The following is a 24765-nucleotide window of genomic DNA, read 5'->3' as shown; positions in this document are numbered from 1 at the left end:
ATTTTTATTTATATATGTATTTATTTATTTTGTAAAATGGCTGGAAGTATGTGGGACTTGGAGCATGAGAGTGAAAACATGTTATGTTTTCATAGAAATAGAAATAGCTCGTAGGTCAATGTAAGGCATAGTGACAATGATAAGATCTGAGTGCAAGGGTTTGTGTTGTTTTGTTGTCTTGTTTGTTTTAAATGGGGGTTTCCCACCGTTTATGTCTGTTTGTTTTGTTAGGTTTTTGGTTTTGTTTCCGTTTTGTTTTGAGGGTATATGTTTAGATATCATTTTGGTTCTTTAACGGACCAGCCCCAACTTAGGATAGGAAAACAATGACATGAAGTGTTTCCTACTTTTTTTTTGATAAGTCCCCTTCATCACGAAGTATGGTAGGAAGACTATTTAACTATTTAATTATTATTAAGTCATTGATATGGTAGTACTATCTGGTATTTTCAATTAGTGCAATGAGTAGAATTTTTAGTTAAAATATTTGGCATGATTATAGCACTAACACATATGTCTTGGTGTGTATGGACTTTGACTGACTTAATTTTGTATTGGAAGTTGAGATGTAGGGGCTTTGTGTTCTATGTAGTATACCCCTCTTGTTGTGATTGAAAATATAAAAATACAATAAAAAAAAAGAAATAGAAATAGCTGAATAAAAAAAAACAACTTGCGGGTACAGTCAAGATTCTCACAGAAATCCTACTAAAGACAGTTTATTCAGCACTTAGAATTGGAGGCAATAAACTTAAAAGTTGCCAATGGCAACGTATGTAGACATAATTTCTGACTAAATGTAATACACTTTTTTTTTTTTTTCCATCGAAGACATAAGTGGCTATTTTAGAGTTTATATCTTATGTTTCTTATATATTCTCTACAGGGATATGTAATGTATGTAGCCTACTGTATTTGGGTAATTACGAGGAAAACCTAAAGTGCGCCGCCCGGTGCGGAGGCAAATCAACTTTTAATACCAGGCGACTCCGGATTTGAAAAATCTGCTCAAGTCAGTGTGTTAATTTGTTCTGTAGGTGAAGCGTAACCTTGTGGCCCGCTGTGATTCGGTGCTGACTCCTGTGCTGCGGTGCGGGCTGTGTGCGCCCCTCTGCTCCTCCTTCATGTAGTGCGCAGCGGGACGCGACGCAGAGCCTACGCCGTACGGTTACGGCGTAACCCTACGGCGTAGGGTACGCGGCGACGCGCACCGTACGGTGCGTGTCGCCGCGTACCCTACGCCGTAAGCTCTGCGTCGATTTAACGCGGAGCCCTTACGTCCGCAGCCACTAGACTCGGCGAGCCTGTCCTCCTCAAAGCTGTTTCAGGGGGGGGAGGTCGAGGAGACGCAGCAGGACTCTTGTTCGCAGCGTTCCGATGGCGAAACATCAGCGCTGGTGTTGGTGCGGTCGCTCCTAGAGGAAAAGCAATCACTTCTTTCCGCTCTGCTCCAGGCAGGACTCATTTTTCCACCACCACGATGTGGGACGCGCGCGTGTCCGCGGAGTGCTCCCTCTCCGTCCAGTCGCGGCCGCTCCACTGAAGGGGGATCCCGGCTCCCTGTCCATCCTCTTCTCCCTTTGGAACGAGAGGAGTTTGCATGCAAAAGGTGGTTTGTCGCGGCAAGGTGAGATTGACAATTGAATGCGTTGTTGTATTTTATAAGTCTGATGATACTTTAGAATAAGCCACAAGAGAATGTGGGGACTGTCAGCGGTGAATTGTGAAGGCATCTGAAATCACAGGCTACAGAAATGTAGTGTAACAGGTATGCTGCAGTGTTTTGCTTTGCTTTTATTTTTGTTACGTCAATAATATATTTAAGATAGATTAAACATCTCATTGTGCTTAATTTTTATTTTTACACACATCTAAATATTTTTGTTGTACTTAAACTGTACAATTACTTGCCCTGTGGCATATTCGTCATCCACTTCCACATGCTCTTTGCATACAAGTAAAATAGTCCCACTCTTGCTTAAAATTACCCACTCTTGTTAAGTCATCATATATACATTCACTTTTAAATTGTTTTTTTTTGTATCCTGTAAATGATGTGTAATTGGAGCATAAAAATATTGTTCAGCCACTGTATCCCTGAGAGTTGCATATCACAGGAAATAGGACTGCCATGCATGCATCCTCCATCCAAAACCATCTTTATTACAAGAATGCGTTTCAAATTTGCATTTTAAGCATGTTCTGCACATTAAGTATTGCTCAAGCGAGGGTTCATTGCTTTGACTATAAAGCAGCAGCAGCAGTGGACTACAGAGTAAAGCCAAGCAGCCATATTGACTCTTAAAACCAAACCATTGATTCTGTCTAATACAGCCTAAGAAATGTGATGAAAGGGGTCGATATCGGTGCTTTTTTTTTGGTCTGATAATATTTAGTAACAGGTGACTGATCTGTGCCACTTGAAGAGAGGTGCTCCGTATTCCCTTTGATGCTGAACTGTGTTTATGTGAATCAGACAAGCACTGTCTTACAAACTGTCTTTTTTTCTTTTCTTTTTTTTTTCTCAGCCATGGAGGGACTTGCCTAAAGAGGACCCAACATAGCTTAAAAGTTTTGGACTTTTTAACCCCCCCTTCCCCTTTCTTTTTTATTTTTTTATTTTATTTTTTGTGAGTCATCTCTCCAGAAGTCTCTTTTTCCATCATCATGGCTGAGAAGCTTGGACCATCTGGGCCCAAGCCCACGACTGTGCGAGCTGCACCTTCACTACCCCCTGAACCCATCGACATCATCCGCACCAAGGCCCGTTCCCGCAGAGTCCGCCTTAACGTCGGGGGTCTGAACCACGAGGTCCTCTGGCGGACCCTGGACCGGTTACCGAGGACGAGACTGGGGAAGATGCGAGACTGCAACACCCACGAGTCCCTGATGGAGATCTGTGACGACTACAGCCTGAACGAGAACGAATACTTCTTCGACAGGCACCCGGGGGCCTTCACCTCCATTCTGAACTTTTACCGCACGGGCAAGCTGCACATGATGGAGGAGATGTGCGCCCTTTCCTTTGGCCAGGAGTTGGACTATTGGGGGATTGACGAGATCTACCTGGAGTCCTGCTGCCAGGCTCGTTACCACCAGAAGAAAGAGCAGATGAACGAGGAGCTGCGCAGGGAGGCAGAGACGCTGAGGGAGAGGGAGGGAGAGATAGAGTTTGATAACACCTGCTGCCCGGACAAGAGGAAGAAACTGTGGGATCTCCTGGAGAAGCCCAGCTCATCGGTAGCTGCCAAGGTAGGGAGCAGAAACTGGAAGTGTGATTGCACTCACCTCAGTCTCATATTTCCTGCTCACAGACAAAGCTGAACACTGGATCATAACACATGCCAGAGATGCTCGGTAAAGATTCCCTCCCACATGCACTGTAACCTATACTCATGCAGGGGAAGACAACACAAGATATGATTCAACATAGATGTTGAAAAACAAAATATTCAGGCTATGACAGAATCATTTGTTCATTTGTAAGCGTGCTGGGATACATTGTGTCAGTGTATCCTGGACGCCTCGATGACTTGACACAGTACAAGTGTTGTTATGCTCGTCCTAGTGATTGGATGTGCTGTTCTCTGGGTTTGTCTGTGTGACAGAGGAATGACAGGATGATGTCAAAGGTTTGTCACAGATATCTTTGTCAATACAGCTACATAACTGGATTTGCTTTATTTGAGGAGATTGAAGACTGAGGTTTTCTGTGCGCATTCTTTCCATGTGCGTTCCAAGGCTTTTAAAATCATCATGTACCGTATCAGTCTGAACAAATTTTAAATCACACTCATTCAAAAATCACAAATACCGTTCGCCTTTGGTACAGAGTGCACATATATGTGTATAAAAAGAGAGAATAGGGTGTGTGTTTGAGTGGAAGACATTTCATGCGACATTGCAAAGCTTTTTGTAGATCACAGATAAGGTTAAAAAGAAGTGCTGTATATTCATACAGACCATTTAAATCCTGTTATTGACAGCTTATATTGGTCTGCAGTATCCTTATCTTCTCATCAAGCAGTGCTAGAGGCGATTGTATGTGCGTGTGTGTGTGTGTGTGTGTGTGTGTGTGTGTGTGTGTGTGTGTGTGTGTGTGTGTGTGTGTGTGTGTGTGTGTGTGTGTGTGTGTGTGTGTGTGTCAGCATCATTCCAACAGTGTGAGTTATAGCTCCTGATCTTGTGTACGTGGGGTGGTGGATGGTTCTCGGTCCTTTTCCATTAAAGCAAAGGGTGTATTTCTTCCCTGTGACAATTTGGAGATCATGGTAGATTCAATTTCAGAGCACTGGTGCTAAAATTATAGTGTGATGTTAATATTTTACATAGGAATTTCTTTTTCTGTAATGACTTTAAAGGGGCCTCAGCTCCTTTTATAGCAGAAATGTGCAAAATACAACAAGACGCATTAAGAGGCTTTTGGACCACCTCACTCAGGCCGTCGTTAAATTATAACAAAAATAAGCTCAACATCTATTAAACATTAAGCTTATTTTGTTAATAATTCTTGAGATGAGTTGTAAAGCGTCTCTATAGTGGATGCGTCATTTCACCTGTTACAGTTGGTCTTTAAGAGAATAGCCTTTATTAGTGACTGGTATTAATAAAAAGATTAATAAGAGTGAGTTAATAAGAGTGAATAAGAGTGAATTCTTTAAAAAGAAAATCAGACGTCTCAGAATATTTTTACCACAGTTTCTCAGAAGTAATGAATAACTGGCACTTTGTGATATCAGTGCTTTTCCAAGGAGTCCAATAAGGCTGGCTACACACTAGACCATAACTCAAAATTGATCCTAACCCTCCCCCCAAAAGAAAAAGCTCATGGGGGTGTGGCTTGATTAGAAGCTTGTTGCAAGCAGCTATTTGTTCAAATAGTTCACAAGTGTGTGATGTGATTACAATTATTTTATTCTTCCCAATCATGTTGGAACTTCCTCGATTCTTGCCTCTGACTGAACACCCCGGTAGCTGACTGAACATCCTGGTACCCAGAAAAACGAGCAGACTGGCTAGCTCCTGCATACCTTTACAGCGCAAAAAACAAGGCAACGGATGGAATACGACACAACTCAAACTGAATGTATTTTTTTTTTTTTACCACTTCGTGAAAATTGTGTGAAAACATCGGTGCATTTTTATATTATGCATTGAAGATTTGATGCAATCTCTTAGCTAGGGCATTTATATGAACTGATATTACTTGAAATTTGAATTTTGGACTGAACTGGATTGATCTGGATTACAAATCGGAAAAAATTAAATCATGGGTGAATTAATAAACTGGACCTAATTGCCGTATAATTTAGATTTAACTGGATTAAATTTAACTTTGTTGACTTTGAATACTTTTGGTGTAAAGTGCCTTGCCATGACTATGCTGTGAATTGTCACTATTCAAGTAAAATGAATTGAATAATATGTCATGTGAAAACAGCAGTATTTTTTTTATTTTTATTCTTGATGTCATGTTGGATCATGCAGGCTTTTTTTTAATCTAATGTCCTTGGAATCATCACTGTGGAATAGTTATTACAAGCACTCAGTGTGTGGGCTCACAGTCTTATGTTTAAGTAGCCAGCCTTAGATGTTGTTAGAATTTAACAACTTGTTGTTAAATTAAGAAAAAGAAACTGTCTTCCAACTCAATTTCGTATTATTTTTTTAAGTAAAGTTAAGTGAATTTGAAACAAAAGTTAACTTTATCCCGCCACCGTTTGAAAAAATAAGCTTTGAAACAGAGGAAGCCTTTGTCTGATGGTGAATTTTTGAAAGATGGAAAAAATAGAGATGCCTGTAAAACAGTTTGACTGAAGGTCATGGTTCGGTTAAACTGTTTGATGAGTGGTGCTTTGTGGCAAGACCCGGCCACTCAGAGTTCTGCCTAGCGGTCCCTGGTGCCACTTGAACCGGATCAGCTGCTCTACAGCGCCCCCTAAAGCTGAGCCGAAACCAAACCCAAGACAAAGGCGTTTTGGTCAAAAATATCAGCGATGTGAATATAAAATATCAACTTAAATTTTTTTTAAGGAAGTGTCGCCTAGCTGTAGCAATCTTTTTCTCCTGCTTTTGGCAACAACCAACCAAATTAGCAGTGGGGTTCAAGTTGGACGAATGCCTCAGCAATGATGACGGCAGCTCATAGAGCTACTGGGGAACATTTTGACTGAGACAACTGACTCAAGAAAGTCATTACAGAAGACAAAAATGAGTGAGTGACCGAGACTAAATACCAAAGAAAAGCAAATCCTAGCCACTTTTGTCAAAGTGAATTAACATCCACTTCCTATAGATGCTCCACAAGTGCTTAAAATTACAAAAGTTCCTTCGTGCTTCTTTAAATACATGAATAAAGCCTGTACAAAAAAAAAAAAAAACACCTCTTCTAATGGGCTATTATATGTGTGTGTGATTGCCACTTGGATTGATTTTCCAGAATCAAACCATCATTTAGTTTTAAAGATCAGACCCACCTCTAGAGAGATGTAGGGCCTAAAAACGATCCATAGGACATCCCAATCCAACGGTTGCTGATCTAACTGCCTTGGCATGCAGTTGGTTAGAACTACAATCAATCAGAGCAACGTTAACGTATTCGATAGGAGCCTTTGGCCTGCTGACAAAACAAAAGATACATAAGGAATGATTTGAGTGCTGTCTTTGTAAAACTTTGAAGAAAAACTAATCCTAAACTGCAGCCATGGACACTGTTACATCCACATTATGTCACCGCTCCATCGTCATCGTGATAGTCCTGCGCAGAGACTCTACAAGGATAGACGGATTTGATTGGCTGTCAAACCTTTGGACATAGTTAATGAGCTCCAACAGATGGTAGCTTGACGCACCTGCAAACTGCAGATAAACTTGATAAACTTGTTTATCCCTGATAGAGAAGCTATGTATCGTATAAGTTAACCAGAGGGAGAATACCAATATCTAAATCAAGTCAAACTAAGGTGATAGTAGCATATTAATTTGTTACGTTATCTGATATTTAAAATGATTTACTCCTTTCCTTTTAAACTCCAGACACATCTCCATTTTGCTGACATGTGCACCATGAGGGGGAAGCGTGCGGATGCTCAAAGGGAAAGTCCACTCTAATTCAAATTGCATTACCATTCTGCTGACCGCCCTACAACGACAAGCTGAATGTGACTCAAACAGCTTACGTTATCCACAGATGAACAAACTGGTCATTTAGAAGTAGATTTCCAGGTTCCCTGATTGTCTTTGGCAGTGAAGCCTTTTACAAGATAAACATACGTAGTACAGTGAGATTCTTTGAAAGCCTTTAACTAAGGAAATGTCATTACAAGGCTGGTGCATAGCTTTTATACAAAGCAACCTGAGCCTTTTGTCAAATGCAATCAAAGTCTTGTGGCACAGATCTATCTCGCTTCCCTGTCTTCTCGCCATCCTCATTCTTTTGTGTTACACGGTGAAACAGTGTTAGAACCCAGTCTGCTTCTTTATGGCCCCTATGGCCTTTTTGGTCCTAAAATAAAGGTTAAGCATGAGATGACTGACCTTTTCAGCAGGTTCATTTAAGCTACTATTTCATTCACCAGCGCCAACATGCCTTGCGAGGGCGAAATGAAAAGATGGAAAGCAAGCAGACACTGTACCGAGGCTGGCTGCAGAAATCCAGGGAGATGCAGTTAGAGAAGTCACAAATGAAACGAGAGAGTTGCTGGAAAAGAGCTAAGTGATGTAAGCAATGCAATCATTGACGATATCTCCAAGTCGCTAAGCTAGAGTTTCAAACCTTTATGTAAAAATCATGAATTAACCGGCCAAAACAAACATGCCGTGGCTCCCCTGTGGCCTTTTTTGGTTCAGTGCCTCTTTGTATGAGAAGAACATGGAGCATGAAGATGTTTTATGTGGTACTGTCAGATGCTTGGTTTGCTAAAAGAATCAGTATGAGAAAAGTGAGGAGTACTTGTCACAACAAGACCATGTTACGGCAGGATGTGTTGCAGGACGTGTGATGAGCCAGTTCAGCTGTCAATCCTATGCCGGTTTTGATACCGCAAAGCACCATGTTATGTCTCAGAATTACAGCCCCATGATCCACATCGTACAATAAAATCACTTGGTGAAGCTTTACGACTAGTTTTGAATGTGATGAGAGGGAAATATAAAAAAAAAAGTTTGGTTAAACTTGGGATAGAAGCCAGCAGAAACAAGGTAGAGAAGTTACTTGCTGTGTTTTGGTCATTTTTATCTTTTTTGTTTCCCAGGTAGTAACTGACAGATCAATGATGTGGTAATGAAACAAAATTGAATATAAATGCTTCAGTCCTCGTCAAAGTCAAGGGGGTGTAAACTAGGCCTGTAGCGAAGCGTCAATGACGTCAACGCGTCGACTTCAAAATATCTTCAACGTCATTTTGTAACGAGACATCGTCACACACACACGTGGGTCACCAAAACAAACAGTTTGCACTTTGCAGAATGGAGACTGAAACTGTGACATTGTTACAGCGTACCCAACAAAGCCCTGAAAAAAGCCCCCCAAAAAACAGCCCTAAGGCATCAAAAGTATGGGAATACTTTAAATTTCCCAAATGCTTTTGGAATTGGCATACCAGACCAGCACAACAGGGATGTAGGAGCATTTAAAACGGATGCAACCTCTTGTCTATCGTGGAAGGGACAATAATAATTGCGATTAAAAAACATGTTTTTTAATCGGTTACCAGAGGCTAAAGTGCCACCGGAAAATGGTTCCTTCCAAAATCAACTGTTTTTTTTTGTAATAAAATTATGTAATTTAGTGTGAAACAGCACCTTGTTTATCAAAATACGTTATTTTCAACACATTTGGATAGTATGTAAAACACTGTGCACGGCATTTTTTTAAATCTTTTGTAATTTTGTACAGTGGAGATTTTTGTTGGACTGTTAGAGTAAACAGACTGGCCTTTTTATTTTGTATAATTTTATTCTATATTTTTTATTTTGCTGTGCAAAACTATTTAATAAACTATATAATTAAGAATGTTTATATTTATTTGATACATTATTGATTTTATTAATCAAACAACAGGATAGTAACCATAAGAATAATCGTCCAATTACTAATTATATTAGTCGGCTAAACGATAAAATAATCGCCAGATTAATCGTTTTAAAAATAATGGTTTACCCCCAGCCCTGGTGTAAACCTATCCCAGCTGTGGTGAGAGGCAAGAAACATCCGGGACACGTCAACAGAAAATATAGATAATTCCAAGACATAAACAAACTCTAAGTAACCTGTATTATGAATTAAATATGTCAGAGATGAATAACTGTTGTGATAAGTTTTCATAGCCTGTATAGAGCCTTTTTCCGTGACTTTACCAGTGATTATCGCTCAGAGGTTTGTGGGTCCCTGCCCCACAAGAAGTGTACCCAAGAATTGTCATGTGGCACCACCTGTCAAACACATTGAGTTGTGTTTCAGTTTGTATTGTGTGCCTCCAATTACAGACTGCTCCACAGCACAAGAGTAGCCCATTTTTCTTCCTGTTTTCTGACAGAGTAGTAATTGACCTGCCTTAAGTTTAAACTATATTGAATTTTAGGCTACGCTGCATTTCATGCAATACAACTGGAGAAATCCATGTTTAATGGTTAAAAAGTTACCGTATTTGGCCATTTCACATTAACCCAAAATTGAAGTAATCATCCGTTTCATTAGTGTTGTTCTTTCGTAGCCAGAAGGATTTGTTTTGCCATGGACTTATTTTTTATTTTTTGAATTAAGGAGTTACAGCTGCAGTTGTACAACAAATATACTGAACACAACCCTGTACAATTAGGCCATATCAAACTCGATGTATTGCCCTCTGTGTTACAGTGCCTTTTCCTTCAATATTTCGTTGCGTAACTGCGTTAAACCTATCATTATTCATAGATGGGTCTTGGGATGTGTAACTTGCAAATGCAGCTTGAAATGTGCTGCACAGTGAGAAGTTCAACAATAATATATCAGCCAGGCTGTTTCCAAAAGTCATAAATTAATGCTAGTAGATGTGACAAACACAATTTTGTAGTTACATGTAATGTATATAGATAAACCTGTTCAAACTTCCGTCGTAAATTTACTCTCTGAAAGCCCCAGTGACTTTTTTGAGTTTCTCTGCCATTTAGTGGTGTGTGTGTGTGTGTGTGTGTGTGTGTGTGTGTGTGTGTGTGTGTGTGTGTGTGTGTGTGTGTGTGTGTGTGTGTGTGTGTGTGTGTGTGTGTGTGTGTGTGTGTGTGTGTGTGTGTGTGCGTGTGTGTGTGTGTTTTTCATTCATAACAGCAGAGGATTTTGAGCATTTTAACTAAATCAATGTTTTTTTTCTATTCCTCCACCCTCACCATCCATCCAGCCAGCCACACCCCCCAACAAACACACACACACCAGCCCTGTCCAGTCCTGTGCTTGCTATTAATGTGGATGTGCACCATTACTCTGCCTTTTATCTAATAAGCTAGTCTAGCTGGTGGAAATAAGCAGTGGGCCTGCATGGACGCAGCCTTGTTCTCTTTGCTCCTTCTACACTTGAGAGCTGCCAAAGTCACTCTGCCACACTGTTGATGACAAAGTCTTGATATGAGGAAGGTACTGTAAAACACAGCACAAATGCCCTCCTTTCTTTTCCTTTTTTTTCATAATCATCTTTCTTAATGTTATCCAGTATCAAGTGCACAGCTGCCACTGCTGATTTTGTTGCATTGGCACATTTGTAAACTCAGACAAAGACTGGTTTTGTGAGACAGCAATAGTGACAACAATATTGATGCGTACAGTAACTTTAAACGTGGCTGCAGCTAATTTAATTAAACTGCCGTTTTTGCAGCGGCTCCATCGCACTTGCTGCTGCCTGTTGTCTCAGATCACTGCAGACAGCCTCTTACTCTGCGTTTGTCTGCTTTCTTCCAGGCTTTAATGCACTGAAGCAAGCATTTGGCCCTCTGCGTTCACTGTTGTAGTTTCTGCCAGCGGCAATGTCAAAGAATGAGGGGAAGTAAAAAAAATGAAATTAGCGTGGGGCTTTTAGCTTGTACAAACTCAAATGTTCTTTTGAGGATGTGCCTAAGAGTCACATTGAAGCAGCAGGTCCTGTACTTGCTGATCAGGCTTTTATTGACAACCTCTTAATTCTGTAGGAGTTGCAGTCGATCTTTAGAGGAATGAATCAATATGCACTAGCATTTTTAGAGAGGAAATACTCTAGTCTTCTTGGGTAAATTGATTTTGATTGCTTTTTCTGGTTTCTTACAAACTTTCTCTCAAACTTAACCATATATTAGCAGAAGCTGATGATAATAATGTCAGTCAGTAGGAGTTATTATCTTTATACCCCTGTAGCAAGTTATTAGGATGTATCTCTGGAAGAGTTTAGGAAGACGACACCTTCTTTCCTGCTGTGGCCTTCCGGTTGCGTAACCCTCCCAACAGACCTCTAATCAGTCCAGCCTAGCATTTAGGCACTAGCACCTAAATCCTCTTTACCCGCATTCATAATCTGATAAGAGAGGACCTCTCAGATTATAGGTGACATTAGTTCTTGTGGCCCCTGCAGGGGAATTGAAACTGTAAAATGTATTATCTGGATGTTCCAGGAGACACTTGAACTGAATATGTCATCTGTAACAGCCTTTCCTTTGTCTTTATAAGTCATCTGTATCATGTTAATTAGCTGAAGTTGAGGTCTGTTCGGTAAAGCCTGAATTATGGTTCTGCGTCAAACCAACGCAGAGCACACGCCGTCACCGTGACGCTGTCGTGAACACTTCGGACTTCTCCGTCACTCCATTTCTCCGCGGTGCAGTACCCCCCGTGACCGCTAATTCGCGATCTTTTCCTGAATGGTTTATCCGACTTTTTCCGGTCACAGTGAATCAAAGAGATAAGGACAACTATTGTGCAAAAAACCAAAACAAAAAAAATCACACATACACGAAGAGAAGAGCGCTGAAAGTTCACAACTGCTTCAAACCGGAAACCGGAAATGCGTTGCTACCAAGCGAACCAATCACAGCCCTCTCCGTCTGCATTTGGTCTGCGTCGCCTCGACGCGTAGTTACAATTTTTGGGAGGTGCACGGCACGTCAGTGACGGCGTGTGGTCTGCATCGACGTGTACCACACGCCGTAGGCACGGCGTCGTTTTGACGCAGAACCATAACTCAGCCTTAACAGTTTGGTGCCAATTTATTATAGATATTGGTGTTTAAAGGGAACACTTTCCTTTCTTTTATGGAGAATTCTCAAAAATGTTTTTCATTGGTTACTCTCCCCCGCTTTCATTGGTTTCTTTGTGTTGCTTACAATTATATAGATTTTTATTGTGAACTGTCATGTAACGGTTTATGTATACCAAGATTTAAAATACTTGCATTAGTTTACAGTAGATGTGCAAAATAACTGTTGATTGAGTTCACGCTCAAGTGTTGACATGTAGCTCTTCTGGTAGCCGCTACTTAATAAAATATATAGATTCATGTGGGAAGCATTTCACAGCATGTTGATTAAATCAGTAGTCCATCTCACAAGAACTATTTTTAATTTTAAAAGCTTTAAAAATTGCACTTATGTCATAGTATCTTCTACGGTTTAGAGGTTAACTGGATTTTCCAGATATGAAACGAGTTGAGTTAGGACACAGCACTTATTTATCAAACTAAAGCTTTCTATCTGTGGATATATCTACATACACAGCAATATTACAGCATTAAAACAGATTAAGACCTTACTCTGACTAAGACACTGCCATGTACACTGCATTTTTTTATGATTTTAACGCAAATGAGGTCATATGAAGAATCAGCAATTGAAATATGTAGATATGTAGAGCTTACAGCTTACTGACAGGATCCATGTTTTGGAGGATTTAATTAAGGTGTTGGATAGGTGGGGGACGGTGCATGCGTCAGCATAGAGTCATGAGAAATCCCAAATGATTTTTCAGTCTATAAATATAGTCCATAAAAATAGCCTATGGAGGAACCAAAAAAGTGTTAATCCAACACTTAAAGGCAGGGTAAGTAATTTCTGGATGATGTCACATCTGTCGTCGTCCCCCTACCTTGTAAGGGAGACACTTAAGAGAACATTTTCCCCTGAAAATGCCCTGTGTTGTGAAGCTTACAGAGGCTAAAGGCTCAGTTATGGTTCTGCGTCAAAATGACGCCGTGCCTACGGCGTGTGGTTTGGATCGACGCAGAGGACACGCCGTCACCTGCGCCGTCAATGACGTGCACCTCCTGAAAATTGTAACTACGCGTCGAGGAGACGCAGACCAAACGCAGACCGAGAGGGCTGTGATTGGTTCGTTTGAAAGCGAAGCATTTCCGGTTTCCGGTTTGAATCAGTAGTGAACTTCCAGGGCTCTTTTCTTCGTTTATGTGTGATTTTTTTTGTTTTTGTTTTTTGCACAATAGTTGTCCTTATTTCTTTGATTTACTGTGACCGGAAAAAGTCGGATAAACCATTCAGAAAAAGATGGCTAACTAGTGGCCGCGGGGGGTACTGCACCGCGACCAAATGGAGAGACGGAGAAGTCAGAAGGATTCAGCACGGCGTCACGGCTGCGGCGTGTGCTCTGCGTTGGTGTGACGCAGAACCATAACTGAGCCTTAAGTGCCTAAAATTCAATCACCATCAGTTCTCTGTCACTGCTTGATTATAGTATTTGCACATGGGTGATTATGGTTCTTAAAAGAAAATTTAAATATGTCCAAATCAGTATCAATGGACATTTAAGAGAATCGGAATCAGGAAAGAAAATTTTAATCGGTGCACCTTGAGTGTAAGGAAATGATATACGTACATGTAAACAGTCATTTGAGATGAAAATCCTCATATTATTTCACCTTCATCTGAATATCCCCTTATTTAGAATAAGAGCAACAGGTAAATTGTTGCTGTGCAAATAAAGTATTCAGTATAAGAGAGTTACCGAAGACAAAGCAGGAGAACAGCATCAATGTTGAGGGTCCTAATTGATTCCATTTTTCATTAATACTCCTCAGTCAGTGTATGTAGTAATTGCAAAACATTCATTATCCATATTATTTCTTTACTTCCCTCAAAAAACAAAACTGCTGCTATTTCAGTAACATTATCAGTGAGATTCCCCATGCAGAGGAATTATACTCAGGATGCATCTCAGTGGCGCTGATATCCCAAAAGAACCCTCTGGGCTGCCTTCAGGTTTATTGCACTTGACCATGCGCACAGTGATTTATAAATGGAGACAAAATCTAGTGAAACTCACAAGGGACAACTAATCCTCAGAGTTCGGTCCTCAAAATTAAAGCAGCAGAGGGGGGAATGCACATTAGACAAAACTGCCACCAAAATATCAAATGTAATTTAAGGAGACGTGTTATGTAAAGCACTGTAAATGCTTGTTTACTTAGCTCACATTTTCACTCAGTTAGTTGAGAAACTGCAACCTATACAGATTTCTAACACAATAAAGAAGACATGGCAACCCAAAGGGGTTAGGTTTAGTTGTAACACGACACAGAGAACCAAAACATGAAGAAACTCAAAAGAGGTCAAAAAAACAACAGACAAACTGAGAAACGAAAGTAAAGAGTTTTGAGAAACAGGTGGCAACAATCAAGATAATAAAAGCCTGGAACAAGGCAGACACACAAGGCAAAATAAGACACGACTAAGGCAAAAATAACCTTAAAAATAAAACAGGAAGACCAAATACCATGACATTTAAAGACTCCACAGGGATGTTACTGCTTCTGTAGCTGCTACATCCTTCACATCATTAACTTTTGCTCCATCCAATTTTGTACTTAGCAATACCTTCTTGGAGTCTATGGAGCTTTACAACCTGGCAGACAAAATAGTAGAAGACCAGACGATGGAAACTGGCCAAAAGTTCCAGATCTGACTGCCATCAGAAGGAGGCATAAATCACAGTGAAGACTGGAGGATGGAGGGGGTTATATGTGGACCAGCGCTGGCACTGTGACTGACACTCTGGTTAAGAGGTTAATGTGTTCCTTCCTTCCTCATGCCCTCCTCATCTCCTCCCTGTCCCCCTGCTCGTTGCCTCCGCCAACCCGCTCGTGGGACATTTGCTCACCCCGCGTGCCGCTGTTTTCTTTCTCCCAGAAGGCATTGGGAACAGGAGGAGAAGGGGAGAGGACGGAGGTGGAAGAGAGTCATCATTCTATGGACATCAGGTCTCTATTATATGCTTCAGGAACCCTCCTCCTCATGCACGTGCATGGCATACTCTCAGCCCCCATGTCCAGTTTTCTTCATCTCTGCACATGCATATAAGACGTTTATCATCCCCTCTGTGAGTACGGTGCAGAAGCAGGAATCTCATATGCAGCGCACACCTCTCAACACACACACCTCTTTATCTGAAACCTTCAAATACTGCTGAACCAGCTTTCTGTCAGTCATGCTTTATTCTCCTTCACTGTCTCTGTGACATGTCTTTTTTTATATTCTTCCCATTCTCTCCTTTGCTCCTTCAACTCCTTCTCTTTAAATCACTTTTTTTCTTTTTTTTAAATCATGATCACAACCCAAATCTTCCTGCGAACTTCCATCCCTCTCCTCTGCTATATTCAGGTTTCTATCTTTGTTTCTTTAAAGCTGAGTTATGGCCCTGGTTCCTGGTCCATCTTGATAGCTTTGACATTCATTTGAATTATTTAGATATTTTCATATATACATTTGCCACTTCAGCAGTCACCTTTTTTGATTGAATACCAGATTTCCTACTACTTGTGGGTGAAAAATCAGTATGGTTTTTATATGTGATACCTCCACTTCCCAGACACTGAAAAATTACTGAAGGAGGAAAATATATCAGTGATACATGTTAATACTTCTAAAAGAAAAAAAAAACAAACCCCCCCCCCCCCCCTGTAATTTCTTAAGGAAGCAGAATCTGTTCAGACGTTTGCAAGTAATTATGTTGTTAAAGGTTCTTGTAATTAAAAGAAAATATGGTATAATTAACTTTACTTTGCTTATTTCTTCTGAAATACGCTGTTTGCATAGTTTCCATGGTGACCATGGTGTGCCATGGTGACTTATTGACACTCAGGGAGCAATTCCTATCTATACAGACTGTGTGAGATGCAGAGCAGCTGGTACCTCAGCCCCCACAAACCAACCCCTAATGCAAATCTGAGGGAGCCACTTTTTCCTCTACAAGCACGCCTCACATCTCACCATCTTAAACTTGCTCTTAAATGGCATGGTTTTTTTGGAATCGTTGTTGGTTTTTTTTCTAGTGAATTGTTATGGTCATTTTCTGTTTGTATCATTTGTTAATAATGGGTCGCACCCCGCTGAAGCTACGTCACTTCACGTTTCAGTGAGTTCATGCATTTATGTTCCAGTGTTAAAAGCTCCAGCAGCCTTTGTGTGTCTGAAATTGTCAGAAGAAGCCGTTAAATAAGGCTTTCTTGAGTCCCAGCTCTCCAGAGCATCGGCGGCACTGTGGAGGCTTGGTTTTATAGGATGGAAGAGATTAATTAAAAACCTCTGCTCTATGAAGGAGCCCCCGAGGACGTATAACAGAACAGAAAAGGAGCGGATCAGCAAGGTTAAAAACCTTTGAAGCCACTGGTTAGCCTTACTGATACTGGGCTGCTGTGACTGAGCAAGCAGGGACCATCACATTTACGTCCCATCATCATTACCTCCACCTTTTTTCGCATCTAAAGCTCTTCCTGTCATTTTTCCCTTTTTAGCTCCTCCATTGACCCAACTCCATTTCACACACAGTCTTTCCTTCTTTCTCACATATTTTTTTTCCCTTTCTTCCTCTTGTGTCATGGTGCTGCTGGCGTCACTGTAGGCAGAGCTGCCAGCTGTTTGCTGTCTCTCTGCACCACATGGAAGTGACAGAGGAAATGATTATGATATCTCCTGCTCTATGTTGTGTAATGTGGGCTCCCTGAACTTCTGCTGAACCACAGCAGTGCATCTTTGTCTTGCTTCGAGTGCTCGAATACAACTTAATTTACAGTTTCCCTGTATCTGGCATCTACTAGGAGTTTTTGCCAACACCGAAGTCAGACAAATGGATGGCACTTTTTCTGTTGGGTGAAGTGGCCAAAAACAAATAATAAATTAATTGCTAGGGCTGGGCGATATATCGAGATTTTAATATATATCGATATATTTTCAAACGCGATATGGTACGAGACAATATCGTTTATATCGATTATTTAAAAAAAAAAAAAAAAAAATTTTTTTTTTTTTTTATGATTTTGATATAGCTTATTTTGTGACAAATTGACTTGAATGTTTTATTTGAGATTTGCACAAATGTTTTGTTATTTGCACAACTGTCAGCCTCAGTGGAAAAGTCTGCCTGTTACTGTCTACATTGTATTAATTGCACAGTGTATTTTAATTTAATTGTTATGCAGGAAAGGGATATTTGTTTTATTTTATTCAAGAAGCATTTTTATTCTATATATGCAGGCAGTTTATTTTTATTTCATTTGTTTTATATATTTTGATATTGTGCAGACCTCTGTTAATAAAGGTACCTTTGTGACATTTGGCACGAGGCTTTGACTTAAAACTGACTGTTTTTTTTAAGGTTTTGCCTCAGAAAAAAATGAAGCTAACAGAGATGCTATGCTATAATGCTTTGGGGGAAACCCCAATCAAGGCACAGAAAAAATATCGAGATATATATCGAGTATCGCCATTCAGCTAGAAAATATCGAGATATGACTTTTGGTCCATATCGCCCAGCCCTATTAATTGCTTTACATTTTAGGTGCTTTTTCTTTCTATTTCACAATCAAAATAGGTAAAACAGTCAAACACATTGCTAAATGAGCCAACCTGCAACTGTCAAACCTGCGTGTCTGGTCAGGCAACCTGACAAGACAAGTGATACGGTCCTTTAACCCGTGGGTGTAATTGTAATCAGCTTACAGCCGGTGGAGGAAAGGACGTGACTGGAGAAAGGTTAAGCGGGGCCAAAGGCACACACTTGGACCATGTGACACATGACTGGCATGACACTAGGTATCCAGCACACCAGAAAAGATCACACTGGATGTTTGCCTGCGCTAGTTTATAGCTGCAGATTGTCCACTGTCCACATTAAAATGATAGGATGCTGTGTCTCAATTGAGTGTGTAGTGCGACACATCACGAGTTGTCTTTGAGTTTTTATGTGGTGCTGCCAGCTCAAGGAGAATCTGTCTTCCATCACTGCAGAATCTAGGGAGATTCAGCTCTTTTGAGCGCTGACATTTGGCTGAAGCCTCGCCAATCGATAGGGTGACTCTCAGGTATTGAGCGGTGCGCTGAAAGGTTCACCTGTCTCATTTTATTTCAACCAGAGAACATCAGTGGTCATTCACAGGCGCTGCAGCCTCAAATCCTCTCTGTTTCAGCCCCTCAACTTCAGGGTGAATTATATATATATTTTTTTTTTTTTACAGCATCTCGGCCCTTTTTGAAGCCTAATTGTTATTCACATTTAGTGAGTCACTGTAAAATTTGTTCTACAGTCATGTGAAACACCATGAATTTCACAGTGAGGAAAGAAAATAAGGTTTTGGGAGTGCCGGTGCTGGTTGTAGAAGAAGAAGTTAGTCTGGAGCCCGGCAGTCAGGGCCGCATTGCAAGCTGTCAAGGTGACAAGTAAAACAGGACGTCCAAAGTGTTCTCAGTTGTTGAGAAGCTGTAAAGACTTTATAAACACTTAAAGAGGATGAAAAGAGTTATGCTGAGAATAGACAAACAGTATTTAGGTCGATGGCAACCCAGAGAGCAACAAGTAGCACTAAAGCTGAGCTCGCAAATCATGTAAAAATTACACTGTGTCTGGATAAGCTTTCCTCTTTGAAACGGCTCTTACTCTTCTCCTCTTTCCAGTCAGGATGGAGCTTCAGTTTACAGCCAACTGTACTCCGCCTGCAAGTGCAGGTTTAACCTAAAGTAAAGATTCAGTGTATGGAAGTTTACATCAGTCATTATATATTGATTGGCCAGCAGGTGATTATGAATGACCTAACTGATTTGTTGATGGTATCTGACACTGAAGGCTGATGACAGAGAGACATATAAGGGATGTCAAAGAAGACAGCCTATATCTTTTCGTTCTTTTGGTAATAAAAAAGTTAAAGAAATGCTTAATCAAATTGTATTTAAAGAACAAAAACAATTGTTCCCTTTTGAGATTTTCTTTTAAACCGAATTAACCAAACCCTCATGGCGCTCTACTGACAATCCAAACGCACTGCGAGCCCGAGTTCCACCTCCCACCGACACTTACACCACCGGCGCTGGCAGCTGTTTCTGGCACTCGTCCAAATAAAGATTTTTGAAGTGTACTTGTTTTGTAATAAATCCCTCTTAAGTAGCATGACAATATCTAAAGGCCACCTAAGACTCTTGAAGCATCCTTAGCGTTTGCCTCGCATTCCACAGTAATGAGTAAGGTGTCTGAGAGCAAGCTATATACTTGATGGATGAGTGTTGATAGAGGCCGATGGAGCATAGACCTTTGTCACTTTTTCTTGCCTTTTTAAGTGGTTCTTTCCTTTCTCCTTGTTCTATTGGAACCACTCGAATGCCTTCTTAAAATGACATTAATGCTGCATTCAAAACAGTAATCATACAGCTCGGTGGTATAATGCTGAACGCAACCACTACTGAAGGTTTAACTCTAAAAATCCTACAGAGGCTGCCAGTCCCACCACATTACATCACCCAGGCCAAGACTAAGAAACAAACTGTAATCAGATGGAACCAAAAGCTTAAAAATCTAATTTTCCTAACACCGGATGGTCGCAGAGGGATGAAGAGGTTTGATTTAACCATATAGCTGCTTTATGAATGGGGTAAAGGCTAATGCGGATTATAGTGTGAAGCATTAAATCACATAAGACATTCATTCATCCACCGACAGATCCACAAAGCATCAGTATTGTTTCTTCAATATGTATTTATTCCTTTTCTTCATGCGTCAAAGCTGATGAAACCCTGGTTCATGAATGATTTGGAATTCATGTCCTCGGTTATCTTTTACCATGTGTGAGCATATTTTTTTTTTAACAATATTTTTATTAAATTTCAATATAAATGTACAAAAAAAAACAAAGCAATCAGCAAGTATCATATTAATTGTCCAACAAAATGTAAGCAGGTCCTGCCGTGTCCATACAGACAAAAATAAAACAAGACAGAAAACAAGACAAAAAAAATAAAATAATTAAAATTAAATGGAAGAAAAAACTAAGAAAAATAAAAGAAAAAATGTCACACTCAATAGTCTCACAAACAAACTTAGATTATGTGTGAGCATATTTAATTTTAATATAAGCTCTAAAAGGAGCCACATAAATACACATAAAAAGCATAAAAGTTGACATGGTATCAGTTTCACTGCTGTGAAATGGCTCTGCTATCCCTCCCATTCACAGCCTTTTCCACCGGTACAAAAACACACCAGACCAAGTCTTCTGTGTCCGTTACCATCGGCGCTTGAAAATTAAAGATGATTCCAAAGGGACTGCATTAATTCTTTCTACCAAATCTCAGTTCACTGGTCCTCACTCTCAAAGCTTCAACGATCTTATGATTAAAACCCTGATGAGCTCGTCAACTTTAATTTTGCACACCAGTATATTTAGGGCAGCTGTTTATTTATGTAACTGTCTTACCCTTTGCGCTCACATCTGCATGTTTACGATCTGATTTACAGTTTTATTCAGGTGATGGATCTCCTGAGCTGGAGGCACATATCTGGAGGGATGGCAACACTTCTGCAGCAGCAAGTCGTGGAATGGGGTTTATGTTTAATGGTTTAAATCTTGAATAAATACCTTTTTTTTTTTAAATGTTTACCGTTGGTGCGCTTTGGTGCGTTTATAAGAGGCGTGCCAGTTTAATCTGTGAGGTGGAGGTTGTCTCACTAAGCGCCAAAAACATTCCACATGTTTCTCTTTCGTGACTAAAAGCCAAAGCCAGTCTTCTTGAAAGGATTAATTGTGATGTAGACAGGTATAAATCCTCCGTCCTGTCTGTCTGACATGCAGACGCACCCCACAAACTGATGTGCCGCTATCCTAATCCCCTCTGACGACACCGCCAAGTCTGAGGACAGAAATCAGCGGGCCGGGTACACAGTGTCAGCTCCAACATCCCGCCTGTCTGTCATCTCACCAGTCACAGCCTCTCGATGGCGGAGAATCAATTAGAAGAGCTGACATATATCTGATTAAGGCTAAACGGGGCTCATTAAAATGGCTGTCTGACTTCTATGATAGAGGTCGAATGAGAAGCTTGTCATGGCTCGTGTGTGCATGTGTGTGTGTGTGTGTGTGTGTGTGTGTGTGTGTGTGTGTGTGTGTGTGTGTGTGTGTGTGTGTGTGTGTGTGTGTGTGTGTGTGTGTGTGTGTGTGTGTGTGTGTGTGTGTGTGTCTGTCTCCGTGGTGATGGATTACAGAGGCTCCAGGAGTAATCTGGAGCAATAAACTTATGTGGCTTCATTCTAAACAAAAATGAAGAGACAGTTTTGCCTCATTTCAAAGCAGCTCTTGTTAGTGTTTCATCAACATTGACCTCAGATCACCATTTGTGATGTAAGAGGTTGTGTGTGTTGTGACAGTGATCTGCTCACCCTCATGTCTGCTTCACTTTTTAAGATACTTCAAAGTTGTTTGACTTTCTACAGTCGTAGAAGATCGTTACGTCTCACTTTGTAAGACATAAGAATGGCATGTGTAGACTTTACGATGATGAGACCCCCTGATTAGTCGGCTACAACGGATGTAGATTCACCCTATCGACAAGTTTTAGTTACTGAAGCAGGCTGGGACAACGTATTTACTGTTTTATAGTAGTACTTCCTGTGTAAAGACTTTGTCCCAAGATGTTTTAGACAAATTTTGGACACAAAAGGGTCACCTTTTTTTAAGAAGGATATTCAAATGGGGCTTAAATCTGCCATGAGCGGTTATGTATGATATAAGTTACGGTTGGAAATTAGGTTCAACTGGAGGCAGAAGTTTACAAATGACAGTGCAGGTGGGAGAAGCCTCATATTCCAGTCGTCACAATCACAGATGACAACATCCAACTTTTTTTTGGCATAAAAAAAAAAATCTGAAAACATCAGAGAATTCAGGATCGTCTTGTGTTTTTCTATGTACAGTAGCTGAAACTAAGATGTCCAAGTTCTGATCCCTATGGAACGGGTGCAGTTCTCCCAGGTCTTGACGTTGGGTCATCAGCATGTGCTGACAGTAAACAATCAACAATGAGCAAAAACAGAAAATGAACTGTGATTTAGAAGCCTTTATCTTTCCCTTAAATGCACAACAATTACTGACTAAGGAGGAAAGTTAGGTCAAAAAGGCAATTTGCATTAATTAATCATTGTGATTGGCTAGTCGGGAGATAAAGTTGAAAGGTTTCATCGGGATTCTTTCACGGCAATCGTCCTTTTTCTGCGATACAGTAACTCAAAACTGTACAGAGTGAATGTTGGGCTACGACTGAGGTAACACTGCTTCAAATTCAGATAAAATATCATTTTCAGTTTAATTTTAGATTATATTTGATGATTATGAGGAGGTTTAGGTTAGCTGTGTCCTATCGATACTAACCACTCAAAGAAACTCTGGACTCTTGTCGTCTCTTGTGACAACTGCATTTTACTTTATGGCACTTTGTCAAACATCTAGAGTGATGGTTGTCTTTTTGGTTGAGTTTGCCTACGAGTCATATTTACCACATAAATTCTTAAATTTGCTGGCTTTGGTATTCTGCACTCACAGTGGGGGAAAAATTGATTCTAAAAAAAAAACAAAAAACATATTTATCACATTCATCATTGCTAAATCTGTATTGATATTAGCTGTGACTGCACAATGGGAAAAGAACCCTCTCACAGTTTTTTTTTTGCACAGTTGTAAAAGATTGTTCAGCCGCCAAATACACAGACAGAATTTTGTATTTATCTGTGCGTGATTAAGTGCGTTTGCATGCATGCATGCTCACATTTATGCTTCTGCTGTATAAGAACCTTCCAACTTGTCGCCACAGGGCTTGAATGCTGAAAGACGAAAGAGTCCCCGGTCTGCAGATTACATTAGTACACCCTGCATGCATGTGTGTTATATGTGCCTGTGCCGTGTATTGCCAATGCAGCACACTGCAGCCAGCCGTGTAGAACATTGCATGGACAGCACCATGCAGTTCAAGTGCTCGGTGGAACTCGTGGACTCCTGCGCAACAAATACACTAAATGCTCTCTCAGTGGGAGCCTATATGTCAAGCAAATTTCCTTTTAGTTCTTTAGCGGTGGATTAAAACGAGCTCTGGGTGAGCTAACGTTTTGCTGAGACAGATTCTTTCTGTGAACTTGAGCAGAATGATAATGAAATCTAGAAATCTGCTGTGTGCTCTGACAAAGCGCTCATTCATATTCCGAGGCACAAGAGAAGCCTATTCTAAAAGAGGCGTCAGTAAGGAGGGGGTACTTTGATATGAAAAATTGATAGACAGGACATTTAGTTGAATTGCAACAAAGTGCTCACAGACAGGAAGAGGAGCTTTGGCTTGAGAAGAAGAAAAAACAAAAATCGAGCAATAAGAAGAAATGACCGAACCAGAGAGGGAGAGTTGAGCTGCACTGTGACGGGGTAACAGACTGCAGCAGGTGGAGGAATAAGCCTATTATGAAGACGTGTGGTGTAGTCGGCGCAGCTACATGGTTGAGGTTGTGACTCCGTGACCAGGACGGGGAGGCACCTCGTCTTTGCAAGATTTACCTGATATCTTCACAACTCCTTTCTGCCTCAAAGTGTGTTTGTTGTGAGGCCACATGGATGACTACAGATGGAGAAATAAACAAATAAATAAACAAACAAAGGGAAAGCACAATCAATAGTTCCTAAATAATTTTCCTAACTCAATTTATTTCATGTCTGGTTCATCTAAATTTCATCAATACGGCTGTCGAAATGAAATAATGTTGCATTTGGCAGTCGTGCTGGCGACTCCCCCATCTCTTGGCGACTGCAAAATTGAGGTAAATGTTTAATGACCAACTGTATTTGGCCTGTGCCTTGGAGCATACCGCTCTTTGCAAAGCACATGTTCTGCTCATTTTAACAGAGAACCTTTAGTGAATGGCTGCACATGAATTTCCAATCTTGCAGGTCTGAGTGTGAACCCTTTACCGCTCGAACACCCTTCTGACCCCCCGTGGCATTCCTTACTACGAATCTCAGAGCTTAAATCATGCTTTATATCTAGATTAGTACAGTGTATGCCCAGGCAGTAACCATAGCAGTACATGACAAACAGACATGAGCACAAAAAGAGGCACAGATGGAAATATCATTTGATTTATTTTGTAGTTTGGGATCCAGACAGTATTTTCTACTGGGCTGTAAAATTATGGCAAAACACAGTGTCAAGAAAAAACTGTACACTTGGAAAAAACTGGCTTTCTACATTAATTTGAAATAAAATGTAATCTGCTCTTCATGTAAGTACTAATAATAGACAAACACGATGTAAATGTCATTCTTTGTGTCTTTTCTGAACACATCCAGTAGCCTCATGTGTAAAGCCAGATTGTTGCAGGACCCAAACGCAGGAGACTCAGGTGGCAGGAGATCTAAAAAAAAAAAGTATTTTATTGAACTAAAAGTGCTGCTGAGCAGGATACTAAAGAACATAAACAAAAAAAACAAACTAAACAGAACCATAAACAAACCATAATTATGCTGCAAAAAG

The 24765-nt window shown here is 40.5% G+C and overlaps 1 protein-coding gene across 2 annotated transcripts in view; it reads left to right on the top strand.

Annotated features, from left to right (window-relative positions):
- Positions 1 to 1335: 1335 nt before the first annotated feature.
- Positions 1336 to 24765, top strand: part of kcnb2b (potassium voltage-gated channel subfamily B member 2b) — a 111614-nt gene continuing 88184 nt past the window's right edge. For both annotated transcript variants that reach the window (XR_009770812.1, XM_061713438.1), the window contains exons 1-2: positions 1336 to 1627; positions 2529 to 3252. Coding sequence is in view for 1 of the 2 variants with exons in the window: in XM_061713438.1 (XP_061569422.1) it covers positions 2668 to 3252 (585 nt within the window). In the remaining variant the exon portion in view is untranslated. The remainder of the gene's footprint in view (positions 1628 to 2528; positions 3253 to 24765) is intronic.

The sequence above is a fragment of the Cololabis saira genome, chromosome 22 (genome assembly GCF_033807715.1).
Source record: "Cololabis saira isolate AMF1-May2022 chromosome 22, fColSai1.1, whole genome shotgun sequence".
NCBI classification, from domain to species: domain Eukaryota; kingdom Metazoa; phylum Chordata; class Actinopteri; order Beloniformes; family Belonidae; genus Cololabis; species Cololabis saira.
The sequence above is the reverse complement of the archived record's forward strand: the minus strand, read 5'-3'. Positions and strand labels throughout refer to the sequence as shown.